At 53.8% G+C, this 12,410-nt stretch overlaps 1 protein-coding gene across 8 annotated transcripts in view; it reads right to left on the bottom strand.

Annotated features, from left to right (window-relative positions):
- CASZ1 (castor zinc finger 1) overlaps nucleotides 1–12,410 on the bottom strand; it is a 198,403-nt gene that overhangs the window by 89,118 nt on the left and 96,875 nt on the right. For 2 of the 8 annotated variants that reach the window (XM_048326113.1, XM_048326121.1), the window contains exon 1: nucleotides 186–325. The exons of 5 other annotated variants lie outside the window; for them this stretch is intronic. In XM_048326113.1, coding sequence (XP_048182070.1) covers nucleotides 186–234 — 49 coding nt within the window. In that variant the 5' untranslated portion in view covers nucleotides 235–325. Of the gene's footprint in view, nucleotides 1–185; nucleotides 326–12,410 lie in introns of those variants that run through there. One more of the 8 variants, XM_048326119.1, reaches the window with a different exon arrangement.

Genomic DNA, 12,410 nt, shown 5'->3' with positions numbered 1-12,410 from the left:
GCGCTGCCCGCAGCGCCGGCCCCGCGGAGCGGCAGAGCCGCGGAGGAGCGGCCGGGGCGGACAGCGCTCCGCTTCGCACCGCCCGGCGCGGGGGCACCGGCACCAGCGGCCGCACCGAGCAGGGGCTCCGCCGAGAGGCGGGCGGGGGGCTGGGGGCAGCAAAAGGACAATTGTGCTGTACTTACCATAGTCGGAGAGACGAAAGCCGAATTCACTTAAATAATCAACTTTCATAATACTTAATTAATACCTAATTGCAGCTGATTGCTCCCGAATAACAAGTTGTTTAAAGCACTGATGTCATTGCCGTGCCGGTCCTCCCCGAGTCACTTTGGCAGCGGGGCCGGGGGCGGGCGCGCCGCCGCGGGGGGCGGTGACTGGCGGCCGGCGGACCCGCCCCCTCGCCGGGCCCGCCGCCGGGGGCAGGTGCGGGGCCGGGACGGGTCGGGTCGGGTCGGGGGGCAGCGGCGGCGGGGTTACCTTGGGCGGACCCGGAGCGCGGCCTCCGCGCACCCCGCGGTGGTCCCGGCACGGCGGGGAAGGAGCGCGGGGCTGCCCCGCACGCAGGGCCGCCCGCCGGGACCAGCCTGGCCCCGGTGCCCCGCTGCCATCGCTGCCGGCCGTCGCCGCCACCCGCCCCGCCGCCGCGGCGCTGGCTCCTCCGGCGGGGAGCGCGGCACCCACGCGTGGCCGCGGAAGTCCCGGAGCGGCAGGAACGGAGCCGCCGGCGCGGAGCAAACCGCGAGGGGATGGAGGGGGCTGTACGGGGCCGGACGAGCTGCCCCGGTGCCCCGGGTAACGGGCACAGCAGGACCCGCGGGCAGGGGCACGGTGGGTTGTCCCGGCACCGCCGTCCGACGCGGGTCCGGGCTCGGCCATCCGGTGCGGAGCGCGCACCGAGGAGGACTGGAGCTCTCGGGGCACTGGTGGCCGCCACCTGCGGGTGTCACAACCCTGGACGCCTCTTGCCCAATGGCCTTCTACCCTCTACGCCGTTCTACCCCTGAACGCCGGGCCCACGGGAGGCGGGGGGAAGGGGGCCCTTTTGCAGTGAATTTCCTCATTTTTTGTGGCTTTATTTTTCTAAGTAGCAAAGAATGCGAGGGAGGTTCTGAGAGGCGTGTTGGGTAAACACAGATATAAGCCTCTTTCTTTAAAACAAACGAGCAGATGATTTACCTGATTAAATAGGTATTTTGAGCAGGTTGTAGGCTGTTTTGGTGAACACACCACGTTTGGCTCCAGGATTTCGGCAGAGCTGGGCTCCTCATCGGGGCTCACATGGAGCTGCCCATGGACTTACCAGCGCTTAAATCCTTTTTATAAGCAGAACTTAATGTGCTTCCCAAAGGAGGCCAGCATCATTACCCCACTAGGGATGGGGAAACTGAGGCACTACTGAGGGAAGTGACTCGCCAGAAGTGGCCAGACAGGTTAGTCACAGGGCTGGAAGGTGCTCAGGTGTGTTTGGCTCCATGCACCAGGATGTGCTGCACCCAGATAGTGTCCTGAGCCCAGAGACGCAACACGAACTGCAGCTCGTCACCTCAGCAGTGCTGCTTTTCCATGGGCAAAAATGCACAGGCAGCGAAGCAGGCCAGAGGGCAGGGAGAGGGAAGAGGAGAGGGGAGTCATTTGTGGAAACCACAAATATTCTGGCTTCTCTCAGAAAAAAATCTAAACAAAGTGTAGTGAAACGGAGCCACCCAGGGACCTTCCAGGCCAGGCAGCACGTGGGGACAGCAGTGTCAGGCAGGAGGCAAGTGTGCCCTGCCTGGGGGCTGCCCAGACAAGCAGCACTCCTGAACAGAGCCCTGTACAGGCCTCACCTTCCCACCTGGTGCAGTCAAGCTCCTGCTTTAAGAGACACGGGGAAGAACTTTTATCAGCATTGCCCCAACTTCCCCACTCACTGGTTTCTAGCCACGCCACAAGCTCCGATCAGCACTGTCATCTGGTGCTGCCTTTAAAATCCTGCCTGTCTGCACTTCACTGGGCCCCAGCGAAGGCACCAGCCCAGCCAACATCACCCACAATCCTCAGCAGAGCCTGCCCTGGTCCGTACGCCTGAGTCAGGCACTACAGCACCTGCCAGGGAATATCCCACCCTGCAAAGTAATGGACAGAACAGGATTGCTTGTGCAGGCTCTGTAATAGCTCAGTTTGGACTCAATGCTTCCTTCTACGTTTGAGTTTGCTGACAGGTCCCGTAAGTTCACTGCACTTTACATCAGATTTCTTCATTTTTGTTTCTCCTGTGAACCTAATATTTAAGGAGTGGGAGTTCTGCTCACCACCACTGTTCCCTGAGAGAGTAGGCCCCAGCTGTATCTCCAACTCCTCACCAACGGGAACACACTTTCTCACACAGATATGTCACTACACATACACAGCCCCTCTAAACATACCTGTTCTCCTACGTGCACCAAGCTGAGCACGTTCACACATCAGTATCCAAATGTTCCTCACCCCTCCCATCCCAGCATGCACACACAACATGCATATGCTCTCCACAAAGAAAATGATACTCTGTGCTCACTGGCATTCAAATACACACTTATCCATACACCATGACACGCATGAACCCACACACACAACCTAAACACACCTGGAGGATCCCCTCCACAGACTTCCCACTGTCCCTCCCACTCCTCCTTGCAGGAACAACTTGCCAAGGTGTTTTTTCAGGTGAAATCCACACCCTGCAGCTGACGCAATGGCAAGGCCTGATTTTCTATCTCAGCGATCTCCTGTCACAGGATCAGGTTTTTATTTCCCCATACTCCCTCCTTTGCCTCTTACCCAAGGAAAGTTGGTTCTTTCCTCTCTCAAGGGCTCTGAAGCTTTCTGCTCCTGTGCCCCCATGAGGGTAGCATCTCCCTTCCTTCCCCTATCCTTCCAGGGTATGGATCCACTCTGAGGAAAAGCTGCCTCTGACCGTTCCCTGGCATGAAGAGGCTCCCGGACCCCCTGCTCTCCAGGAGCACTCGAGGGAAGGCAGCACCCCTCACCCTGCTCTGAACTGTGCTTCTGTACCGTGGTGAGAGCTGCCCCATCCGCTCCAGCCACGTCTGCCCTTCTGTGGCAGGTGAAGAGATCTGTCTGTGTCCCTTTCCACCCTCCCAGGGGCATCAGAAGCTCTTGGTAATTAATGTTTGCCAGGTGCTCAGAGCTCCTCAGATGAAAAGTGCAATGGGAGGGGGAAGGATGATTAATTTATTATTATTACAGTTTAATGCTTTCCCCACAGACAGTGTGCCAGGGCTGAGCAGAGGGTGAGTCACACTGAGATGTGGGACATCCCCCTTTTTGTGTCTCTTCTACCTTTGTTTTTTATGCTTAGCCCATTTTCTTGGCAGTTTCTCCCTCCTTAGCTGAAGCTGGCCTGGGGGCCTGGGACTGTGCTCTGGATTCATGTGGGATCGGGGTGCTGGCTCTCAGATTGCAGGTTGGAGATCTGGCAGTGCTGTGCCCCTCCTCCTGCTCCTGCTTGGGGAGTCTATTAGGCAAATGCTCTTGCCCTATTTCTGTAATTTTGTTTGATTTCTGTTTCGTCAAGGGAGGTGCCCAAAGGCCTCGGGGCCTGGGCGGCAGGAGCAGACAATCCATGCTTTCTTTCCCTTTCCTTCTCTTTCCCTCCTTCCTTCTCAATTCAGTTTCAAGCACATTATTGGCACATGGCTCCCAGAAGCCACTGCCAAAGCAGCTGTGCTAAGTCTCAGCGTGCTGGGGAGGGCTCTGCTGGGAGTGCTTCTGCCATTTACTGTTCCTTGGCCTTACTCAAACTGTTTGACACCAGCTCCCCACCATGTGGCTACTGCTTTTCCGGGCACTCCACAGCTTCCAGCATCTGCTGGAAGCCAGTGCCGCTCACCTCTTGACCACTGCCCAGAGGGAATGAATGTACTGGGAACGGGCCATACAGCACTGAAGGTACACGGCATGTGCTCCACAGGGGCCCAGCAAGACTTGGGGGGAAGGAGTGGCAGGGGTTTGAATGCACTAACAATTAGTTACAATTTACTGCAGCAATTAAAAGTGCAGCCTGGGGATTTTGGGGTGAGGAGGTAAGGGCATAGTCGTACCCAGGCATCAGGTCCAACAGGGAAGGTACCTGGCACTCAAAAGCAGGTGCTTTGCCTGCAAAACCAGCAAATACCACCCTGAACCCCACAAAGCCCCTGAGCCCAGGCTTGGCAAGGCAGGCAGCTGGGATGGGAAACTGCTGCCCAAGGATGGGTCCCAGTCTGGGCAAGACCTATTCCTACAGAGCACGGGGCAAGCGCAAAACGAAACGGTGACTTCTGTCTAGAGGATGTGCAAGCCAGTCTGCGTTCCTGCAGAGACACACTTGGATGCAAACAAAAATGTGAGCACATGCCATGTGCACACACACAGAGTCACATGTAAATGCACAGATGTGGGAAGCCCTGTGCATGGTCCTGCAGCACACTGGTGTGCCCACCTGGGCACCCAGTACAGGGCTGGATTGTCATGGATGTTTTAGCAGAGACTATCCTGCTCTGGACACATGTGAAAGGCCTGATGCCACGGAGACGCCAAGGGGCACTGGGTAGCGAGGAGTTGCTACCCTACTTACTCTACAGGGCAATGACGACTCCCCCAGCAGCTCTGTCCTGACATGGGCCGGGCACATTGGTAAAGGCTCCCAACATGCAGCTGAGCAAGTAACAGAGATGGGGCAGGTCAAGAGACAGGCTGGATTTTACAGGACTGACGCTGTGGAGTAGGGCTGGTCTACATAAATTCACTCTGGATTTGGTGTGGCTTGGGCAGGGGCAAGAGGAGAAAGGAGGGAAGGCAGAGGGAACCTGGCACACTGTCTGCTCTGCTCTACCTGCCCCATCACAGGCAGAAGTGGGGCACTGAGGCAGCTACACAGCACTGTCAGGGAGTGTCCCCAATGGAGCAGTCACTCATTCATTAGAAATGACAATGAGGGGAGATGATGGAGGAGGTAAGAAATGGGCAGCAGACCCAGGACTGCACACAGTGAGGACTGACTGCTCTTCCTCCTCCGGAATGTGACAGCAGGATCCTCACCACAGCACAGGGAGGGAAGGCAAAGCGTCCCCTCGTACGCGAGCTGGTGGTGGCTGCGCTCCGAGAGCTGCCCGAGATGCGCTGCGCGTGTACCCGCGTGGGCTGGCCCTGCCTGGGCTGCCCGAGCTTCCACGCTGCTGACACAGGCGATGTGCCAGCACCGCATGCGAGTGGCTCCGAGCGAGGCGGGGACGCAGGCGCAGCGCCGGCGGGAGGCCCCCGGTGCTTGGGCACCGGAGCCCGTGTGCCGCCGGTGGCATCTGGGCACCGCCGTGCAGAGGCTGCACAGCCCCGGCGGAGGCGCGGCCCCCGGGAGCCCTGGCAGAGGGCCGGAGGGTGCGGGGAGCAGCGGCGGGCGCTAAGTGTGAGGCAGACGCAGCGATTGCATTACTGAAGGAGCCCGGGCTGGCAGTGCCGAGCTATCGTCCCTGTAATCCTGTTAGCCAGCAATCTCCATTCCGAAAGAGCTTCATTTCTTTGTGAATATTTGTAAACTAGATATCTAATGGAAAATTATAGGAAAATTATAGTGAAATTCATGACGAAGAAATCCGATTAGCCCTAATTCAATTATGCCATCTTAGCCCACACAGCACATTTCCCATTTTTTTCCCATAAATACCAATGCCAGGGGTCCGGGTAATCAAATAAAATTGAAAATCATCTTCCCATTAAATTCAATTAGCTGCAATTTCTAAAGCCTATCAGAGATTTTAATTACTAAATTATAAAATTCTCCAATGCTAAATTGAAACTAAAAAAATTGCACATCCTTATATTTCAGAAGAAAAAAACCCAGCAGAAACCTTGAAAAATACCCTTCTCCTCCCATCATCACCCACGTGAACACGGGTCTGGGCAAGCTTCACCAGAGAAATGAGTGTGGCGGGACATGAGCCAGGCCTAGGGAAGAAGGTGGCTACCTCTGAGAGAAAGTGTGTGGATATCAGCTGAGATTAAAACCTAAAGTCCAGCCCTAGCTCAGCAAGCTGGCTTGGAAGAGGGGAGAGGCTAGCCATCTGAGTAGTGTCTTTGCTCCCTTTTCCCTCACGAGCTCCTCGGTTGCGGCAGGTTTTCTGAGCTGCTGTGCCAGGCACTAGTGACAAGCCACCGTGCTCCCGCAGCTAGTAAAACAGCCGAGACTCTCTAGGAGCTGGAACGAGTTTTGCCTGCAGATGGGCTCGGTGAGGCAGTCCCTTGAGTCTCTGTGTGCCAAAGGCAGGGCAGGAGAGCTGGTGATGCCCAGAGGGAAGCAGGAGGGCAGATGCTAGCTTTGTGCTTCTGATAAAACTTCTTGAATAATGGCCATGCAAGCCCGGTCCTGACACTGAATTAAGGGAAGCTGGAGCCCTCAGCAAACTGATTTAGCTTGAAGCACTACTTCAGCAAACACGTGGGATGTTCCAGAGGAGGGGGACGTAATCACCCTTCCCGGATAGCAAAGGGGACTCTCAGAGTTCACAGAGACACCAGGCAGGCAAGCCCATCCCTAAACTGTTCTTTATTCAACAACTAAACCAAGCAGGCAAATGGGGAAACCAACAAAGCCTGTGCCTACAGATGCTCTCTTCCAGCCCTGCTTCTCTGGGGACCAGCATGGCACAGCGAGGTGTCGAGGGGCAATTAACTGTGCGAACAAGTAGTGGGAGGAGAATGGAAGCTCAGCTCTCCAGTTACAATACCTGACCCTCCACGAGGCAGCAAGAGTAAGGATTTTCCAACGCTGCTTTTATGCCAGAGAGCACGTTTGCGTGGTACCCTAAAGGGTTTATTCACGTGCTAACATAAACGAAGCCAGTTTTCTCACAGCTCTAAATAGAAGCTCAGGTTGCCCTGAACCAGGCCGATACTTGGTTTAATTTACTGGGCACCCGAAAGTTGCCAGCAGGGAGTTGCCCGCAAACAGAACAACAACAAAAAAGTTAATGATCTGGGCTTTTTCTTTAATAAATAGGCAAACTGGCTGAGCCGGATTGTTGGCTGGGATTGGTCTCCCCTTTATCACCCTGGAGCTTCTGTGACACATTCTCCAAATCATCAGCATTTTGCAATTTGAGGTCGTTACCAAATAGTATTTTTTTGCCAAGGAAGGGAGAAAAATAAATTAATAATTAAGAAGCCCAAGCAGGGAGAGGCTGTGGGTTGGATGGCGCTGCCACCTCCGCGGGGATTGCTCAGGCACCTGGCAGCCTGCCCAGCGCGCACCTTGGTCGCTGTCTCACCCTGGAATGTGGTGCTGGCACCCAAGTGCTACTTGATTTTACTACGAATTAATCAAAGTCTCTTTTGCAAATGTCTAACACTAAATCACCACTGGCTGAGCTTAAAATGCAATTCCCCTGTTCCAGGGATTTGGTGCAAGGAGATTACCAGCTCCAGGTGAAGAGCTGAAGGGGGTTTCCTCTCTGCATATCTTCTGGTTCTCCAAGGCATCAGCCTCTCCCAGCTGGAAGGAAAATAGATTTCCCGCAAGTCTTCTCCTGCTCACAGCAGGCAACTGCACAGACATCCAAGATATGCTGGGATAAATCCGTCTGTGCTGCTTGACTGGAGTGTAGTTACAGCAAAAAGGAGTTTGGCGTGACTGCGAGCTGACACAGGTGGCAGAGCACTGCACTGGCAGCTTGGGTGCACCTGTGACCCCACGTTTACGGAGCTGTGGAAGCTCCTCCACGCAGGACAACACGCAGAGGTGTGTACCTGCCTGCGTGGGTATGGCTGTCTGCACGTCTGTGCACATGGACATGCATGGCCTTGTGGCACCGTGTGTACACACAGTGGCACTTGCCCACATATGTCTACAGGGCTGTGCAGTCAGATGTGGCTGCCCACAGACATTCTCTGAGGGTGCTCTTGCCATGTCAATGTGTACACGTCTCATTTGTCTCCAAACTTGCAGTCCTGAGCACCCTCCCTGTCCTGCCCAGTCCCCCAGAAGGCGGTTTGCCATGGCTGATGATCTGGATGGCATCAGCACATGTCCTCGCACTGCTCCAGCAACACACCACTCCCTGAGCCATGGGCGAGCTGTATTCTGCTCTCCACACTCTGCCTGTCTCAGAGCCCTTTCCTATTTTCAGTGCTCACTAGACCGTGAATTCACCTTCATACCAGTTACAGGGTTATTTAGCTTCTCCTGACATTGATAACCACCAAACTTTCACTGGCAGCTCAGCTTTCTCCCAGGAGACATGCAGCACTCCTCTCTCCCATGCCCGTGGTACCCCACCCACACACACCCACCAGGAGCATGGGGGCAGGTGCCCTAGCAGGACACGGTGCCTCAGAACACTGTTCACCCACCAGCCACAGTCACTTATCCCCAACCCACATCTACACTGTGAAAAAGAGGAACAGAGCAGAAGAGGTAAAAACTGGATGGAAAGAATGAAATAGAGGACAGGGGAAGAGAGAGAGAAGGGGGAAAAGGCGATAAAGCAAAACCAGTACAGAGGAGGAAAACTCCCTAAGACAACAGAGAAAGGAGCAGGGAGGGAGGCAAGAAGAGCACAGGAATATACTGTGGGGTTTTGCCCCTGCATACCCCACAAAGCAACACCCTCCAGCAGTTGACACCAACATATTCTACAGCTCTCCCTGAAATCTTGTGCCCTTGTGCAGCAGCTGGACTAGCTGTGCATAGGCCGGGGCACTGCTGAGGAGTAACAAGGATGATCAGCCTGTATGGGTAACATGGGATTGCCCCCAGGGTGTCCCAATGCCGCGAGAGTGCAGAAAACCCCAAACTTGAGGATGAAACCTCCCTGCAGGGCCAAGCACAAGGAAGGTCAAGCCTGTCCCTCCTACTGATCCCCCGTCATGAGGAAACTCTACTCTCCTTTGCTGGCCCAGAGCCACCTCTGCCACTCACCCTCCCACTGGCTCTGGGCCATTGCTGCCTGTTCCCCCTACTGCAGACCTGTAAGGCACCTTTTTGCCAGCTCTCCCCTCCCCTGCCACAGCCTCTGTCTCCTGGCATCGTATCTTTGGCACAAGGCCCTGCTGCTCGCCCCTGGCCATGTGGGCTTGCTCCCCAGTCCCCTGCGCTTTCCCATTCTGCCTGAACAATCCCCAGGTGAAGCAAGTGCTGCAGCGCCATTTCACTCTGAAACCAAGCATGTGCTGACAGCGAGTGGCATCCCCAGGAGCTCCTCCTTGGCCCCCAGGGCTGTGCAGGGCCAGACGCTGCTGACAAGGTGCACAAGTCGCTGCACAACTTATGATACCTCTTCCCATCTGTGTGGCTCCCCTGGCTCTGCCCCAAGCTGTGCCTGCAGCAGGTCACCCATCCCACTGTGTCCATCCCCATCTCCCATCCCACACAGCCTCTTGGAGCAGATTGACCCCATATCCCAGGAGACAAAATCCCTCCTCCTTTGGCCCAGGGATTTCATCTCTGCTGTAACAAAGAGCTCAAAGCAGGGACTTTGTTATGTCCCCACAGATGTGGGATAAGGATAAACACGATTCCTGTATCTCCCCCAAGTGTGTAATGATATGTTCTCACAAGCACAGACTGTGCATAGACACAGGTCTGCACACGTAACATGGAACAGAATAGCATGGATGTAGAAAGGGTGCTGGTAGGGGGACAGAGCTGCTCTTGTCCCTGAGGCAGTTGTTGCTGACTCCACCTAACACCAGAGACTCCAATACAGACGGAACTGGTGTGACTTTTGGGGTTGTCCTGGGCAGAGCCAGGAGCTGGATTTGATGATCCCATGTGGATCCCTTCCAACTCAGGATATTCCATCATTCTGTGATTCTATGATTCTGTGAACTGCAAGGGCCCAAAGGGATGAGAACAGGATGGACCAAAGCAGTAGCCCTGGCACAAGTTTATCACAGCCAAATGCTTTTGGCACGAGTTCTTCACACGCAAACACCTTCCCCTGTCCTCCAGCTTCTTTGGGATGGTTCCTACCACTGGAGCCTCTGCTGGCTTCACATGGCCTGGCAGATTTGTGGAAAGACAGCAGAGACACCCCTGCTGCCTCACCTGCCCCGGCTCCTGCTTTCCCCATATCACCATGAAAAAAAAACTCTGTGCAAACAATAGATCAATAGAGCCCCCCGCCCCTTTGGAAGGAAAACAAACACCCGGATCACCGCAAATTAGAGAACGTTTCGCTTCACTTCATCCAAACAGGCTGACAATTTTTTTGGGTTGTTGCCACGGTGACAGAGTAACACAGCGTTCAGCCTGTTGCAGAACAATCAATTAAGTTAATGCCTCGGAGTGCCTGTTTACCCTTCCATTTAGGAGGTGCTGCTCTCCCTCACGCTTTCTCTCTAGCTTCTTTTAAATTTCTCATCCTTTGCTTCCTGCTCCTAGTTCTTCTCTATTTAACCTAAAAATAAAGTCCCTTCCCTAACTACCTCCTGGCTTGTAAGGAGCCTTCCACTTTTTGGAATGATCACCTGGAATAAAGTTTTTCCTCCCTCTGACTCCTGTCATTTCATGTTCCTTCCTGGAAAAACTGGGGATTTACCTTTAGGTTGCACGGTACAGCCCTGTCCCCTCCTCCTGGTGTGCTCAGGTACTTGCAAAGTTTCTAAAGGCCATCCCCTGGGGAGAGCAGGCACCTTCTGAAGAGACAGAGTAACTGCTTTTAACAAAATGAAGTAACTTGAACTAAAGATCTATGAAGTTACCAGCAACCCTTCCACTATTGCTGTTTTTTACACTGTGAGCTGTAACCATAAATGAAGAACCATCTTGTGCTAAATGCTGTTTGAAAAGGAGACCTACAAAAGGGTCTCACAAGAGTCTACGTCTCATCCTATGGTCCATGTCAAACAAAACTCCTAAATATTTGCTTAAATAATTTTAGCTTAAGGAAAACTCAACCCAGTGCTCAAAGCATTGTGCTGAACTGAGGTTATGGCGAGGAGGCTTTAAAGGGGGCACCACGGCCAGGAGACTATGGCAGATCCATCACTCCAGTCCTTTAAAAGAAAGGATGCCAAAGCATCTCTTGGCTCTGCCCTGGCCACCAGCAGTCTGCCAGGCCTTTCACAGCTTCACATGCTCCTGCCACTGACCTTGTGGGTTTATTTCCTGCCTCGCAGGCAGTGTGAGTAGTTACACTTGGCCGTGTAGCTTCACTGCCTGTCTGCAGCCACTTTCTCATCCCTTGCTCAGTGAGCAGCAATAACTGCCCTGCATCTTCCCCAACCCTCCTGCAGACTGCAGCACTGAAAGAACACCTCCGACATCCTGGGTGAAAATGAGGTGTGAGAGGATTTATCCAAGGCCAAGCCTGAGATATAACTGAGGGCTTCTGTCTCCTGATCTCTCTGCATCCTGATGCTGTCTTTCTCATCAACACAATATTCCTATGTTTTTCTTTGAAATCTGAGGAAAAATGTCCATCTCCCTTGTATCCTCATCCTAAAGGAAAAGGCAGAGGCAAGCATGATGTGAAAACAGGAAGATTCCATGATACTGTCTTTTCATCCTGCCACTAGCAACAAGTGCCTAAATGTAAAGTGTACATTAATTTAGTATTGAACAGATGGAAGAAAACTGTAGACCAAGCAGATAAGGAAGAATTGTGCTCAAACACTAGGAAAAATTACAAGTAATAGGTCAAATATAACATCTTCTCCCTGCTTCCCAAGCTGGATCCTTTTCCAAGGACTCCACTCTCACAAGCTAACACAAGCCTGCTCAGGGGGGAGCACTGAGGCTGGGTCTGCATGGGCTGCAGGACAGCCATGCCCCAGGTCCCACCGGTTCACTCCTCTCCCCCTCCCTGAGAAGAAGTTGTCAGCAGAACCTGTTGGAGCAGGGGCTCGTTGACTGCTCCCTGTCCATTACAGCCCGGATTATAAGCATATTGCACAGTGCTCTCTGCACGGTGCTGGGGAAATCCAATACGCTGAAAGGTTAATGCAATCAATTAGGGTGACAAGGAAGTAGAGTAAAGCCTTTTGAGTAGATGAAAGGGAGAGAAAGATGGAGACAGGGAAAAGCAAAGAGAAGCAGGGGGGGAGCAAAGAGTGGGAGGAGGAGAAGGAGGAAGACAGTATACAGGACTCGTGCTGTAGACCTCAGGGTGCTGGTGTGGCCAAGGGCACCATCCTCCTCTAGCATGGATGGGGTAGTGTCATTCACAGATACGAGGCAGGCCATGGGTCCCCAAGGCAGCAGCTGGGCCAGGACTCCCTGTTCATGGCTTCTCCTGCAGAATGTGGAGTCCTGCTCAAACTACAGCTGCCCATGCTGTCCTGCCACCAACCTGCTCCCTAAGGGTGGTCGCTGGGGGACTGGCAAAAGTTCCGGTGTCCTTCCTGCCCAGGTACTCAGAAGGCATGGAAGAAACTGATTAGATTTGCAAGGC

Source organism: Corvus hawaiiensis, chromosome 22 (genome assembly GCF_020740725.1).
Source record: "Corvus hawaiiensis isolate bCorHaw1 chromosome 22, bCorHaw1.pri.cur, whole genome shotgun sequence".
Lineage (NCBI taxonomy): Eukaryota > Metazoa > Chordata > Aves > Passeriformes > Corvidae > Corvus > Corvus hawaiiensis.
This window is presented reverse-complemented; position numbering and strand designations above follow the sequence as displayed.